The sequence below is a fragment of the Eptesicus fuscus genome, chromosome 5 (genome assembly GCF_027574615.1).
Source record: "Eptesicus fuscus isolate TK198812 chromosome 5, DD_ASM_mEF_20220401, whole genome shotgun sequence".
In the NCBI taxonomy this organism is placed as follows: Eukaryota; Metazoa; Chordata; class Mammalia; order Chiroptera; family Vespertilionidae; genus Eptesicus; species Eptesicus fuscus.
Genome location: NC_072477.1, coordinates 85,228,006 through 85,244,934, shown reverse-complemented (window position 1 = coordinate 85,244,934; position 16,929 = coordinate 85,228,006). Strand labels below are relative to the sequence as shown.

The 16,929-nt window shown below is 42.0% G+C and overlaps 1 protein-coding gene and 1 non-coding gene across 2 annotated transcripts in view; one reads left to right on the top strand and one right to left on the bottom strand.

The window, feature by feature from the left end:
* The window catches only part of NUBPL (NUBP iron-sulfur cluster assembly factor, mitochondrial), a 292,427-nt gene that overhangs the window by 54,730 nt on the left and 220,768 nt on the right, over positions 1 to 16,929 (bottom strand). Inside the window, exon 7 of the mRNA XM_054716520.1 lies at positions 16,236 to 16,329. Within this exon, the coding sequence (XP_054572495.1) occupies positions 16,236 to 16,329 (94 nt within the window). The remainder of the gene's footprint in view (positions 1 to 16,235; positions 16,330 to 16,929) is intronic.
* On the top strand, positions 12,351 to 12,413 carry LOC129149199 (U7 small nuclear RNA). The gene has a single exon (XR_008556195.1). It is a non-coding gene; the product is annotated as a U7 small nuclear RNA (small nuclear RNA).

Sequence of the window (16,929 nt, the reverse complement as noted above, 5' to 3'; positions counted from 1 at the left end):
TATGGGATAAGAAGAAAAATTTATGTTGTAAAGAATTTTTATAATTTGATGAATAAACCAATAATTCTCTTCTACAACATCATGCTATTCTTGCCAAATATCCATTATTGATAACCCTACCCAACATTTGCTATGGAAACACAGTGCACCTGGAAGAAGTCCAAAACTGACTGTCTCCTGTAAAGTTCCATTCTGCAAACTGAAAGCATAAATGAAGATTTAATATCTTTAAATACTAGGAAAAGAGGTGACCAAAGTCTTCTACCTTTAAGCATATTTCTAGCTTTCAGTTTGAGGTCATTATAAATTGCAAAATTATCGGAGACACATAGAACTAAAATCTAAAGCAGCCAAGTATTTTTTTCTTTGAGTTTTTAATGGTTTTCCAAAAGATTAGTATTGGATATCTTTAAAGAATTACTCTTTTAAATTTGAAAATAATTAAGAAAGGAAAAAAACAGTTATTTGGAAAAGATAAAAATCTTATTTAGTTTACCTAAGTGAAACTACTATGCTTCTTTGGCTTTGAAAGAATAAATACCAGGTAATCAAGGAAACTATTTCAAGTGATGGCTTGTGATCATTCTCTTACCTAAAAATAGAAATAATATGTTTCTGATCCTCCAAACCCCACTCAGTTTTCATTATAAAAACAGTCCAAATTGGCAGTCGAAGAGTATTACCATAAAAGAGATAATTGATTAGGCCAAGCAAACTGCTGGTAGAGAAGTGAATTCCTATTCAGTTACTGTAGCTATAGGCCCAATAGCCTTAACAAACAATAAGTGCCTTTCACTTTAATCAATGACTGAAATATTAAGGTGGCTTAATTTAAAATTCCTACTCCATCACACTTAAATGAACGAGAAGCAAAAAGGCCTCTGGCTTTCCTTCCATCTATAGGGTCCAGATAGGAAGGGGTTTAGACTGAAGAAGGGGCATCACTTCATTTTCATAACAAAAACCAGTCTGCTAGTGCAGCTTCTCAGGAGCCCATGGATATTTTGCATGTTACTAGTATCTAGCTGAGGGCTCTGCTAGACACAATAGCTTCTCCCTCTCTAGGAGAGAGAAATCAAAACAGGACCCTCCGGAGGACTATCTGGCTGTTTTCTGTGCTACTTCTGCAGTTCCCTGGGAGAAAGAGAGAGGGAACAGAGAAGGACTACACTGGCTACCCTCCCAACTACTCAGTCTTTGCCCTGCTACTATAAGAATACTTTCCAGAAGTTTCTTCCATTCCTGCATCAATCTTTACTTAATAAAGTGAAGGGGAACTTGTTTTCATAACTCTATCCTATCAAAATAATCTCCTTACCCACTACTGCCCACGACACAAAATATACTTATATCTCTACTTAGGTACAATGTAAATATTGTGTTCATAAGTTTGATGACAGTACAATTCTGCCTTGTGATAGTATGGGTTTTCATTAATTTGACTGTACTACTAGTATCTCTATTAGCTTGAAAACTTAGAGGGCAGAAATATTTGCTTTGTGCTTCATCTCTTGCAAACCACTAATTCACAATTATAATGATGACCATGAAGAAGAAATGATGTTCTGGGTATTTTTCAGATAATAACTGCACTGCACATTCTTTCCTTCCCAAGCTCGGCTTCATTCTCAACGCTCTCTGTCCTGATCAGTGGCTGGGAACTGACCTCTGTGGACTCTATCACCTGAGTTTCCTTACCCTCTGGCTTCCAAAAGGGATCCACCACTAGGAGGTATCAGCTGAATATGAGACTACTAGTGATCTAGTGCATGGATTCAAGCAAATTGAAAGGAAATTAATTAGAAGAAATATTTTAATATCACCATTCGCCCTTTCTCTATAATAGAAGTGCCAACCAAATTCACGAAACACACATGTGCGATTGGCGCCAGCGAGAGCTTTATATGTATCGCGTATGCGCGAGTCAACTTAGCCTTTTATATATATAGAATAAACTTGCTTAATTAGACCTGCTTTCTGATTTAGCTAAACTTTTTCCAGCCCACTGAAGCACCCCAACTTCTCTTTCAGGTAATTGTCAGCAACACAGCAGTAAATATCAACACAAAGCAGATTATTATTGTAGGTCACACAGGGAGAACAAAGGGTACAATATGTAACTGCAGCAGTGTTTGACTATATTTTGCGCAGTGAGAAAACCTGAAGTCATTTTCAAGGTCCACCATTTCTTACTTCTTTTCAGTCGGATCAAGTTTCTAAGCTTTCTAAATCTCCATTTTCTGACTAATGAAAAGAAAATAGGATTCCACCGAGTCTCCTATCTACCCACTCCAGGACTTCTGTGAGGATCAAATGAGATGAGGCATGGGAAAATGTTTCACAGACATTTGGTTAGAGTGTAAAATGTTTCCACCTGGCCGTAACCGGTTTGGTTCAGTGGATAGAGTGTCGGCCTGAGGACTGAAGGGTCCCAGGTTTGATTCCAGTCAAGGGCATGTACCTTGGTTGCAGGCACATCCCCAGTGGGGGTGTGCAGGAGGCAGCTGATCGATGTTTCTCTCTCATCGATGTTTCTAACTCTCTATTCCTCTCATTTCCTCTCTGTAAAAAATCAATAAAATATATCTTTAAAAAAAAATGTTTCTACCTGGCTATAAAGCAAGTCGTGTTCCTGGGCTAAAGAAACTCCAAGAAGGCTAGTCACTAGGGAGAGGAAGCCGGGCGTTGCTACGTGACGTCATTACCTGGTGCCCACAGCCACTGTTTCCAGGTTGGGCGGGACTGTGAGCCACATTTTGCGCCATGGGATCTTGGCAGCATTGGCTGCAATTTGGTGGGGTGTCGCTCCGGGGTGGTAGCGGGGCCTATCTCCCATTTGGGGGGAGCTGAGTGCTGCTTTGTGGGCACAAGTTCTGCGATGCCGTTTATTGCTAAACTAGAGGCCCAGTGCATGGGTTCATGCACATTGAAAGGAAATTAATTAGAATGTGGCTGGTGGGGCGGGACTAGGCAAGATGGGCCGGACACACCTTGGAGCCAACCTCCCATGTGCCCTCCCTAGCCGGCTGCACCTGGGGTGGCACCAGGGCTCAAAGGGCGTCTGCGGAGTCCCTCCGGCAGGTGGGGTCCCTCAGCCTGGCCTGCAGGGATCAGGCTGAAACTGACAGTCCAACATCCCCTGAGGGGTCCCAGAGTGCAAGAGGGTACTCTGCAATGTTGCTGTCATTCGGCAGCTCTTGCATTGAGCATCTTCCCCCTGGTGGTCAGTGCGCGTCATAGTTACCGGTCAGACAATCGAATGGTCACTTAGGCTTTTATATATATAGAAGGCCTGTCCCTAGGGAGAGGAGGCTGGGTGTTGCTACGTGACATCATTACCTGGTGCCCACAGCCACCATTTCTGGGCTGTGGGCCACATTTTTTGCCATGGGGTCTCTGCAGCATCAGCTGTGATTTGGTGGGGTGTCACACCACAGTGGTGGGGTCTGTGTCCCACTTGGGGGAAGCCTAGTGTTGCTTTGTGGGTGCCAAGTCTGCGGTGCTGTTTCTCTGTAAATGGCCAGTGTGTCACGGCAGCTCCTGCATTGAGCATCTGCCCCCTGGTGGTCAGTGCGCATCACAGCAACCAGTTGGATGGACACTTAGCATATTAGCCTTTTATATATATATAGATAGGAGGAGAAAAAGGTTGGAGTATTATCACCCGCCTCACACACTCCTTCTCCATGCCTTGCAGGAGTTTTGACCTTAGCCATGTGCCTCTGTGGCCCAGATCCCAACACGTAGCCTCTTCCATGGCTCCAGCAGCTGCCAGGCTGCACTGACACAATTCACTCCCTTGCCCCTCAGGCAGAGGGACAGTAACAACTTCCTAATATCATTAGTCTCTGGGTACTTCACCATCTCTTGTTGATTTCCTTAATGCTGCCCACACCTCTGTAACGAGTCCCTTCATTGAACTCCGTTCTGTTCATTCCTTTTAAGGTGTGTCATCTGTACCTGCCAGGACACTGATGAATATAGCACTTAATATAAATAGCTTACTAAAATTCTCCAGTCTCTTGAAAAAGAAAATATGCTTCACATGTTCCATGTAAAGCACAAACTCTTCACTTAATTCCAATAGTTAAAATCAAATTAAGATAGTCTTCAGATAGTTACATACAGAGGAACTCAGTTAAAGCAAAGAAAGAAAAAATATTTAAGTAACAGCTATTACAATTCAAATACTAGCACCGTGTATATATTTTCAAAAATTTCAAGGAACTTACAATGTTCCTCAGATAAATATTAATCCTCTTCTATTTTGGAAGAGCACTTAAGTGTTTAAAAAAAAACAAAAACAGAAGGCAACCCTGGAATCTACCCAATTCAGTATATGGCAACAACTAATTTACAAGCTAAACAAACAAACAACAAGCAAAAACCCAGCAAACTATCACCAAAAAAATTAAAAGTAGTAAGAAAAAAATAATAAAAACAAAACCAGCACTGACAACTCTCTTTTCCCCTTGACAAGTTCAACAAGACAAGAACAAATGCAAAGACTACACTTGGTTAGGTTATTCCCCATCCTTATCCTGTCTCGTTTCCCTCCAGCAGTTACTACAACGACTAGGTATTTGTAGCATGTAGTGGTTCAGTAGTCCATGCAAGCTCAAATTTAAATCATTAGACTCTAATATTATTGTCAACACATTTATTACTGTTGTTACTACACGACACTTTTAACACAAATAAGACGATAATTTTTTTCCTTTGAAGTTTCTTCTTATAATGAGCCTGTCATCCATCCTATGGAACACATACAAAACATTGCTAATTAGCATTCAAAAAGAGACTATTTTTGCTAGTACAGGTCTGTCTCCATGAATTTTCCAAAAGGATGTCTCTCCAAGTATAAAACATTTAATTTCATTTTCACCATGGCTTGGAGAAATGGACAGTCAACAGAATTTATAGCATTTCATCACACCACCCCCACAAAAAAATTCTTTTAAAGTGTTCAAGTGATTTCTTAAAAATAGCATTCATTAACATGGAGCTTTTAAATTCATTCTCTCATACGATCCTTATAGTCTGTGGGATAGCCAGGTGTTCCACAGGTGAGGATAAAAAGTCAGAGAGATAGGTAGTATCTGGCTAAACATCCTTTCAAGTAAATAAGAGAATTTCTTACTATTACAATGGAATAATGCTAGTGATTCTCACTAGTAATTTAATAAGAGCCTGCATGACACCACATAGCAGGTGCCCCCATGCATAAATATCTCAGAAACCAAAACAAAGTTAATACTCAAATATATCAACTGACCACAAAGATACTGTACGTAATACAGGAAAAAGAACAGCATAAGTACATAAATAAAGTATGTTTATTTCCAAATGTAAGTATTTTTCTCTCAAAGGAAGAGTGACATAAAATGTATGTTTTTAATAAATGCTTTATTTAACTTATACATTTTTAAAAAAACCTCCTGAGTAAAAGCAGTTGGGGTTGGAGAGATCACAGGAATGAGTTAGCAGGATGGTAGAAAGATTATGGGGGGGGGACAAAAAGATAAAGGGGGACAAATCTATTCAGATGAACTGTGATAACTAGTCAATTAGCTTTGTCATTTATTCAACCATTATCAACTCCATAACCCATGGCCAAAGTACTCTAAAAAATACTATGATAAATAGGGAAAAATTTTTGCATTCAAGCAGCTTACAGCCCAGTTGGGAAGATAACACACACAGATAAAACACTCATTGATTCAACATTTGCTGAGTGGTTACAGAAGGCACTGAGTTTGGCACTGTGAGGAATACATAAATGATTGAAACAGAGATTTGGCCCCCTAGGGGGTAACAGTCTGGTACAGAAGATAACACAGTTATGCAGGTTTTGAGTAGAGAACATGTGAAGGTCCAAATAAAATTCTACGTGAATTTCAAGGAGGAAGAAATGATTCCTAACTGGGGGATTGGGAAAGATGGCAAAGAGTAGACATTTGAAATAAAAGGTATGCAGGATTTGGGTGCCCACTGACTGGGGAAGAAAGACATTCTAAGCGAGGGTGAAATGTCTGTAAAGACAAAGACTTTGGAGAGGAACCAAGATGGCAGTGTAGGTAAACGCCTGTACTCGCTGCCTCCCACAACCACATCAAATTACAACTAAAATACAGAGCAACCATCATTCAGAACCACCTGAAATCTGGCTGAATGGAAGTCCTACACACAGAGAAGTAAAGAAGAGAGCACTTTAAGACAGGTAGGAGAGGCAGAGATGCCAAATGGGCTGGTCCAACACCCACGTATGGCTTTTTTTTTTTTTTTAAATCGGAAGGGATATCTTCAAAGCCTCCTGTGAGAAGCAAGGGGTCCCAGCCCCACACCAGCCCCCCAGCCCAGGGTTCCAGAGCTGGGAAGAGAAGTCCCCGTAACTTCAAGCTGTAAAAACCAGTGGGGATTGTGGCTGAGTGGCACAGAGGCTGCTGGAGGCTCAGGTGTTCCTTTTAAAGGGCCCACACACAAACTTACACAGTCCACTTCCTCTGAGCTCCAGCGCCAGGTGGCAGCTTTGGGGAAATCCAGGGACATAATGGGAGGAACTGACAGTCTGGCATCAGGGGAGGAAGTTGGGGGTGGCTTTCTCCCAGACAGGGGTGCTAGCAGGGGTAATTGTTCCAATGCTGGCACCTCTCCCCATCACAGAGCTGACTGGCAGCGATATCCGAGTTTCCATCAACATGGCCCAAACTGTTTGCTCCACCCTAGTGAGTCCCTTAGACCCCACCCTATCCATTTTGCAGCCCCACCCAAGCTGTTTGCAGCAGCTTTTGCATACGAATGGCCTGTCCTGGCTCAGGCTTCAGATTTTCCTAAAATCTCTCAAACAAGTAGCAGCTGGATTCAGCATGCCCCAAACCTATCAATAAAAGATCCAAGAACCAGCACTGGCACCAGCCTGCCTTGCTTCACAGATGGGCCTGGCCTGGGCATTTCCTAGCCTAGTGGTCGGCAAACTCATTAGTCAACAGAGCCAAATATCTACAGTACAACGATTGAAATTTCTTTTGAGAGCCCAATTTTTTAAACTTAAACTTCTTCTAATACCACTTCTTCAAAATAGACTCGCGCAGGCCGTGGTATTTTGTGGAAGAGCCACACTCAAGGGGCCAAAGAGCCGCATGTGGCTCGCAAGCCGCAGTTTGCCGACCACTTTCCTAGCCCAATAAAAGTAGCAGCCATATACAAGTAGCACCCTCTATAGCTCTTGCCAGGTGGCCACAGGCAGTGACTGACTTTGTACCTCCCTGGAGACCCAGAGCCAGCGCACCTGGTTGGACAACTTCAGATCACATCAGATTACAACTCTCCATATCCACAAGCGATACACTCAAGGGGCAGACTCAGTGAGAACCAAAGCCCCACTGAAGCAAGTCCTGCTCTATAGAAGTATCTCCTGCATAGCAGCTCTTTCATTGTAGAAAAAACTGGTCCTCACAGCCAATTGGCCTGGAGGTCAATTCCTCCCAGTGATGCCAACAACAATCAAGGCTCAGCTACACAACTGTGCACACAGCCCACACAGGGGCACACATAGAGTGCCCATCTCAGGTAACTGGGGAGGCTGAGCCATTGGGCCCTACAGGACGTCTACTATACAAGGCCACTCTACCAATTCAAGGAGACATTGCAGCTCTACCTAATACATAGAAACAAACCAAGGGAAGCAGCCAAAATGTGGAGACAAAGAAACAGGTCACAAGTGAAAGAAATGGAAGCAAGCAAACTATTGAATACAGAGTCCAAAACAATGATTATAAGGTTACTCAAGGATCTTAATGAGAGCTTCAAGGCACTCAGTGAGACTTTCAAGGATCTTAGTGAGAATGTCAAAGTTATGAAAAAGGACCAGTCAAAAATTAAGCATACACTAACTGAAATAAAGAATAATTTACAGGGACCAAAGAAGCTATATACTTATATGCATAGCCCATGGACACAGGCAAGTGGGTAATGAAGACCTGGGCATGGGTGGGTAGGGTTTTGGAGGAGGGGGATTAAGGAGGAGGAGGTATGAGAGATATCTGTAATACTATCAATAATAAAAAAATAGATTTAAAAAGAAAAAAAGAATAATTTATAGGGATTCAATAGTAGAGGAGAGGATTCTGAGAATCAAATCAACAATTTGGAATATGAGGAAACAAAAAACATCCAATTAGAAGAGCAAAATGAAAAAAAAAATTAAAAAATATGAAGATAGTATAAGGAGCCTCTGAGGCAACTTCAAGCATACCAACATTTGTATTATGGGGGTACCAGAAGGATAAGAGAGAGAGCAAGATATTGAAAACCTATTTGAAGAAATAATGACAGAAAACTTCCCCTACATGGTGAAAGAAATAGATTTACAAGTCCAAGAAGTGCAGAGATTCCCAAACAAGAGGAACCCAAAGAGGCCCACACCAAGACACATCATGATTAAAATGCCAAAGGTTAAAGACAAAGAGAGAGCCTGGCTGGCATGGCTCAGTAGTTGAGTGTCAACCTATGAACCAGAAGGTCACGGTTTGATTCCCGGTCAGGGTACATGCCCGGGTTGTGGGCTCGATCCCCAGTGGGGGTGTGTAGGAGGCAGCTGATCAATGATTCTCTGTCCTCATTGATGTTTCTATCTCTCTCTCCTTCTCCCTTTCTCTCTGAAATCAATAAAAAATATATATTAGAAAAAAAAAAAACAGACAAAGAGAGAATCTTAAAAGCAGCAAAAGAAAAGCAGTTAGTTACCTACAAGGGAGTGCCCATACAACTGTCAGCTGATTTCTCAGCAGAAACTTTGCAGGCCAGAAGGGAGTGGCAAGAAATATTCAAAGTGATGAATAGCAAGAACCTAAAACCAAGATTACTCTACCCAGCAAAGCTATCATTTAGAATTGAAGGTCAGATAAAGAGTTTCACAGACAAGAAATAGCTAAAAGAGTTCATCACCACCAAACCAGTATTACATGAAATGTTGAAGGGAGGGAGAAGAAAGGAAAAAGAACAAAGGAGAAAAAACAAAGGAGAAAGAAGAAAGAAGGAGAAGAAGGAGGAGGAGAAGAAGGAAGAGGAGGAGGAGGAGAAGGATGGGGAGGGGGAGGGGAAGAAGGAAGAGGGATATGAACAATAAAATGGCAATACATATCTATCAACAATTGATCTAAAATCAAAATAAATGAACCATAAATCTAATGAACAAAAATAAACTGATGAATAAAATAGAACCAGAGGCACAGGAACATGGAACAGATTGATAACTCTCAGAGGGGAAGGGTGAGGGGGGTGCGGGAAGAGATTAACCAAAGACCTTATATTCATACTAGATGCCCAATGCATGAAATTCGTGCATGGGTAGGGTCCCTAGGCCTGGCAGGCGATCAGGGCAGATCTGTGGGGCAACTGGTGGGGCGATCATGGGGCCACAGCTGGCACCCACCTTGGTTGGCCTGGGGCCTGCAGGCTAGAGGCAGCTCCTGCATTGAGCGTCTGCCCCTGGTGGTTGTTGTGTGTCATAGTGACTGGTTGTTCTATTGGTCATTCTGCTGTTCAGTCGATTTGCATATTAGGCCTTTATTATATAGGATATGCATTAACTTTGGACACAGACAATAAGGTGGTGAAGACCTGGGGTTGGGTGAAAACTGGGTGGATGAGGGCAATGGGGGAAAGAAAGGGAGACATCTGTAAAACTCTCAACAAATGTTAAAAAAAAAAAGACAAAGACTTTGGAAAGTAAAAGAAAGAGAGAGGGGGCAGTGAGTACATAAGATTTTGGAGGAGGAATCTCAGGTTATGTGAAAATGTAGTGGGAAGGATAGGGAAGTCAAATCAAGCGGAACTCAAATGTGAGTCTAAAAAACTTATGTGCTTTATGATGAGTGCACGAATTTGTGCACAGGTGGGATACCTCAGGGTAGGCTGCGAGGCTGGGGGTGTGAGCTGGGGCCCATCTTGCACCCCCAGCCTTGCAGTCCCCTAGCCCCACCTGGCACCCTGCCTTGGTCAGGCACTGCCCCCTCACCTGCTCCACCATCCCACCGTGGTCCCATTCTTGTTGGGACCCATCAGGGCCGGCAGCGCCTCCAGTGCCGTCCACTGCCAGTGCCGCATCACAGATGCCTGCCATGGTCTGCACCGCCCCCTGGTGGTCAGTGCACGTCATAGCAAGTGGTCAAACTCCCAGTCAAGGGGACAATTTGCATATTAGGCTTTTATTATATAGGATGGGGCATAAGAAAAAGTAGGACATAACAGTACCAAGAAGAATTCTGAAGTCAATGACAAGAGGAAAGGAAAATTATGTTCATAATTAGAGAGTATATAATTCACTTTGGCCTAGAAAGGCAACATGATTCTGACAGGCTGTTCCAGATTATATAAATTAATGAAAGCCATGATTCAAATCAGGCCAGCAATTATTTGGTTGGTACCCTTCCCTATAAGTCCTGGGAATTGGCTCAATTTTAGTATGTTCTTAGATATGTTAGCTATAAAATGACACTGGTCTGAATAAAACCAAACCTCACAAACTAAGCCTTTAACAAACATACACACACAATCAAATGTACCTCCCACCAATTCCCGCTCACACCCATTTTGGTAAGATAATTTTATTTTTTACTATTTTTTTTCTAATTACAAAAATAACACATAGATCACTGTAGAAAATCTAGTCTTTCTATTGACATTAATTTTAAACCTATCTAATAAAAGACTAATATGCAAATTAACCATCACTCCGTGACAAAGATTGCAGCGCCCATTGCGGCCGGGGCAGACGCTGGTGGTGGTGCCCTGGCAATGCGAGCCCAGCATCCACTCCTCAGCTGTGGAGAGAGGGGAGGGGCCACTGGCCAGAGGCCTGGGTGTGGGACGCTGGGCTTGCGTCACTCCTGGCGACACGAACCCAGCGTCCACACCCCGGCCGCACGGAGGGAGGGGAGGACCCAGAAAAATGGATATTCCCAGTTCCTGATGCTGATGGAGCCTTATGGGTGCTGGGGTCCGCCGCCCACAGGCCCCAGTCGCACCCTGGCAGCCCCAGCTGCAGACTGGAAGCCCCTGGCCCACAGTGCAGATGCGACCAGCGTGGTGCCACAGTGGAGGTTCCGGTGGGCACACTACAGACATCAAAGCACTGCCACCGCAGCCGCCCCCCCGCCCCACATACACACGCAAGTAGTACGGTCCGAGGGGGCGGCTCCTGAGGCGTGGCTCCTGTGGCAGCTGATGCACACCATACCTGCGGGGAAGCAGGACCTGGGAGCCCGAGTCCCCGAGCTGCTGGGCGTCACAAGCCGGGGCCCTGAGGAGACCCCAGGACAAGAATCTTCCCGGAGGCTGCGTGGAGGGCGGGGAGGGGCCTCTGGCCAGGAGCCGGGGCGAGGGACACTGGTGTCGTTGCAGGCCGGGCTGAGGGACTGCCCCCCCCGCCTGCCAACCCGTGCATGAATTTCGTGCACCAGTCCTCTAGTATTGACATAAAAACTCATTATGAGGGTACTAACAGCTGCAATTCTATACTGAGAACCAGTATGCCTGGAAACTAGCCAGATGCCCATGACCAGTATGATCAGCCCAAAGATAATATTGATCTTTCCAAGAATCATTTGGGGCTCTACTCCTAACTGTCGAAGGAGATTGCTTCTAGACCACCTCCAGACCCTCCCTAGAATGTATGAGTTAAAGAGGTGCAAAGTAATCTTTTTTTTAAAATATATTTTATTGATTTTTTACAGAAAGGAAGGGAGAGGGATAGAGAGTTAGAAACATCGATGAGAGCGAAACATTGATCAGCTGCCTCCTGCGCACCCCCTACTGGGAATGTGCCCACAACCAAGGTACATGCCCTTGACCGGAATCGAACCTGGGAACCTTCAGTCCTCAGGCCAATGCTCTATCCACTGAGCCAAACCAGTTAGGGCAAGGAATCTCTTCAGAGTCAAAAACCTGAATATAGCAAACACCACTACAGACGGTTGGTTGGATACTCACTCAGCAAATAGAGGTGCACAGGCTTAGTAATATTCATAGACAAATTTATTTTGATCAGAAAGCACCTAGATTAGAATTATTTCAACCTAAGTGGGTTTGAATGTACTAAAACTAAACTCAAAAAAACAATGAATCGCCCTAGCTGGTTTGGCTCAATGGATAGAGTGTCGGCCTGCAGACTGAAGGGTCCCAGGTTCAATTCCAATCAAGGGCACATGCCCAGGTTGTGGGCTCGATCCCCATTAGGAGGTGTGCAGGAGGCAGTCGATCAGTGATTCTCTCTCATCATTGATGTTTCTGTCTCTCTCTTCCTCTTTCTGAAATCAATAAAAATATATTTAAAAACAACAACAATGAGTCAGTGCTTATAGCTCTTTTAAAATTTTTCTAGTAGGTCTTCCAGTTCTCACTGGAAGACACACACACACACAAAAACAAAACAAAACAAACAAAAAAACCAATGAGTCAAATATTGCTGGATTTTCTATGAGGGCAGTTTGATGTAGAGGTTAAGAGTATGAACTATAAATTCAATCAGAATTGGTATGAACCTCAGCTATAAACGACTGCAACTGTGTGACCTTGGGAAAGTTACTTAATCCTTCAAAGATTTAAGAAAATAGAGATAACGCCTGTGATAATTAAAAAATTAATATATAGCTGAAACCGGTTTGGCTCAGTGGATAGAGTGTCGGCCTGCGGACTGAAGGGTCCCGGGTTCGATTCCGGTCAGGGGCATGTGCCTTGGTTGCGGGCACATCCCCAGTGGGGGGTTTGCGGGAGGCAGCTGATCGATGTTTCTAACTCTCTATCCCTCTCCCTTCCTCTCTGTAAAAAATCAATAAAATATTTTTAAAAAGTAATATATAAAAGACTATCATTAAATGGCAGTTAATTAATAATAAGCAATCATCACCAATATACACAGGAATCTACCGTCCCTAAAGAATATGTGCTTTCTATTTACTTTTTTAAATTATAAAAATATACATGTTTATTACAGAAAATTTAGAAGATACTAGAACAATATTTTAGTTTTGTAATCCAGAAATAACTAAGTTTATGTATTTTCAAAAGCATCTACAGTACTTAGCCCTATTTTTCTAATAGACCAGATTTTGGAGGAGAAATACACGTTAATTTTCTGTAATAGGATTATAGAACATTAAAATTTCACTCTCAAATTTCTCCCCCTTAGGTCAAGAAAAAGCAAAAAAGCAAAGCAAACCAGGTATTGTGCTATCTTGAATACTTTACAATGAATCATATTTATTATTTAAGGCTCATCTCCATGTTTTTACAATTCCCCTCAAACCCGTGATCTCTTCTCCCCTGATCCCCCATATCTCTCATATAGCACTTCTCAAACTCTACATTTTAGCTATCCATGCTCTTTTCTTACCAGCCACTCCCTCCCCCTACCCTTTCCCTTGCTCTATCTCCTAGAACTGGGGGCTTTTAACCTGAGGACTGTGAGCCCCCTGAAATTATACATAAAAATAGCATTTCTGTAGGTACAAATACATTTTTTGGAGAAAATCTATATAGTCATCAAATTCTCAAAAAAAAAGGTATGAGGATCACAAAAGGTACAGAACTCTAGTGTAGGTAAAGACTTGAAGATTTAATTATCCTTGGACACTCTACAGTGCTTAGCATCTAACTCTATGTAGGTAAACATTTGTTGGTTTAAAATTATATTAATAAATCATAAAATCAATATTGTTTAATGCAATATTTTAAATTAATATTTTCCTTATATAATTTCTTCATTCCCCATTTCCTTATCTTCATATAGACTATTTCTGAAAGGAGAATGGTGGTTACCATGGGCTAGAGGGAGGAGGAAATTGAGAGTTAGTGTTTAATGGGTACACAGTTTCAGTTTGGGGAGATGAAAAAGTTCAGGAGATGGATGGTGGTGATGATTATGTAATAATGTGAATGTATTTAATGCTATTAAACTGTTATTGTATATTTTACTGCAATAAAAATACTGCTTTTTATTCTCCTATAATAATATCAATCACCTATTACAAGGCAGATTTTTCATTAGATTAAAGGAATAAGAAATATACTGGTTAAGTTTTAGGATATAAAAAAAGAAATCCTCAAAGGAGAGACAATCTTAACCCCAATCTACCCATTGTTGGTTTTAGAGTGTAAGTACAAATTAAACAGGGTGGTACAATCATAAGTCCTGTCCAAACAGAAGAGTTTTTATCTGAATGAACAAAGGTAAATTGCTCAGGGACTTCAGTTTATCTGTGTGAAGCAAATTAAACTTTTTCAAGGTACCAAGTCACAATGCAGGAAATAAATGATAATTTAGTCCAATCTTATCAATGTATTATTCACATGAATAACGTAAGCATTTTGGATACCTGCAATAGGCACTTCAAAGTGTCAGAAACACATTTTATTCAATAAACATTTAGCGCCTATTCTTAAGGTTGAGAAATATGTCTCAAAACTTCTTTAAAAAAGAAAAAGCAGGCTATTTAGTATGCTGATTATAAAGAGGAAGAATTATTTTCCTATGTTACTTCACTTTACTCCCATCTCATACTTTATAGCTTGCCTCACTAAAGGAAAAGTCTTAGGCTCCATTAGGTTACAAATATATTTAAACATAAAAAATATTCATATTAATATGCTATATTTATATTTTCAAACAATTTGTATATTTTATCAAAAACACAGATTCTAAACCTTTTGATGATTAAATGTTAGTGATATTTCTTGGTTATTTATTACCAATACATAACTAACTTGCAAAGACACTTAAATATTCCTTATTTTCCCCAAAGTCCTTATATATAAGTGAGATTAACAAATATATCTTCAGTGGAATCTAGGAAAGATTCACTTAGAAACAGATGCTATATAATAAAAGCCTAATATGCAAATTGTCCCCTCGACTGGGAGTTCCACCAGGAGTTTGACCACTCGCTATGATGTGTGCTGACCACCAGAGGGCGGCGTGGAACATGATGGGCCTCAGTGACAAGGTGCTGGCAGTGGGCAGCAGTGGAGGCGCTGCTGGCCCCAGTGGGATTCCAGGTGAGCTGGGCTGCAGCTGGGACTGCAGGGGCTGGTCTGGCTCCCTGTGGGTTCACACAGGAACCGGTCTGCGAGTCTGGCTGGGAGAGAGAGCTTCCGTCTGGCACCTCTGGGCAGTCCAGAGGCCCACACTGTGCCCCGGCCCATCGTGTCCGGCTGTGCTCACCACACCTCTGCGTGGGGACTCAGGCGCCGTGACTCAGGTGGAGGGGCCACGCAGGGGCCTGGGGGCCCAGGTGCTGCCCAGGGCCCAGAGGTCAGTTGGGACCTGCCCTTCCACACCAGACCCTCACGCTTCGATCACCGGCCAGGCCTAGGGACCACACCCGTGCGGAATTTCGTGCACCCAGGTCTCTAGTTTAACATAAAAGTTAATGACAAATACTGAAACTCCATATCATAAATAACCCCACTATAATGAAGTATTGTGTATTTGAAGTAAGCTAATATGTTTTTTGCTCTCTTGACTTTAATATTAAACTAGAGGCCCAGCGCACAATTAAATCATGCACGTGTAGGGTCCCCTAGGCCTAGCCTGCCATCAGGGCCGTGTCTGCCGCCCCGCAATGCCTTGCATGCTCTGTGGACGCTGCCGGCGCCCCACCCCGTGACACCCTGCATGCTCCACGGATGGTGCCGACGCCTTGCACGCTCCACAGACGCTGCCAGTGCCCCGCCCCGCCCACCGCTGCTTGTTTGGTCATGACACTGCTACGGCATCATGACCACAAGCCTTTTATGATATAGATAATTAGCAGAACATAAAATTTTCCCATAATTATATTCACCAAAAATCCAAATTTTTCTAAAATTTACTCTTATTCAGGAATATGTATTCAATAAATATTCACTTAGTGCCCACATGTATCAGGCACTATAATGTAAGTGCTAGAGAGCTGTGAACCCCAAACAGCCATGTTCTACCTAAATAACACTTAAGTGCTACTGCTTTTCCAGAGCACAGATTTAATCACCACCTCTCCAAGTGTCTTACGTTTTTGAAAACGTAACTATTCTAGTAATATTTTGAAAAATTCTATTTATGAATTTTATCTGTAAAGGAAAATTTATAAATGATTATGTTTTTTAAGATATAAATGTTTGTTATGAAGTTTGTTTTTCTGTAAGGAAACAGCAAAGCATCAAAGATAGCACAAACTACTTTAAACATTGAGATTTACCTGAAATAGGAATATTCTGTGAGACTGATAACTGCACATCTCCAGTTCCTGGTGGCATGTCAACAACTAAATAGTCCAGGTGACCCCAATCTACCTAAAAATCAATTAGACACAAATAACATCGTTGTATAACAACTGCAGTGAAAATAAATGTATTAGTAACAAATCTAAATAATAGCTTTCACTTGAGCCATTACTAAAAGCCAGGGACCATGCTGAGAATTGATATATGAATAATGAAGGAAGGAAGGAAGGAAGAAATGAAGGAAGGAAGGAAGGAAGGAAGGAAGGAAGGAAGGAGGAGGGAGGGAGGAGGAAGGAAGGAAGGAAGGAAGGAAGGAAGAAATGAATGAACGACAGTACCTGACTCTAGCAGACCTCTGAATGATAAGGTTAAATTTCCAAATGAAGCCCTCCTCTTTCACCACACATATACACTAATGGTGAACCCATTTCACAATGGGCTTCTATTCAGGACCAATCATTTATTTTCATTGGGAATAACCCATATTTTATTTAAAAAGCCTGAGTTTTTTTGTCTGTTGGACAAAAATGTTAACATTGCCTATGGCAGATCCTAACAGAATTCTCTAAAGTTTATTATTTTTCCTTTATATAACAAAAATAATGAAAACCAAAAGTTAATAAGAAAATTTTAGAGATATAACTAGATTTCCAATACTATAATATTTTG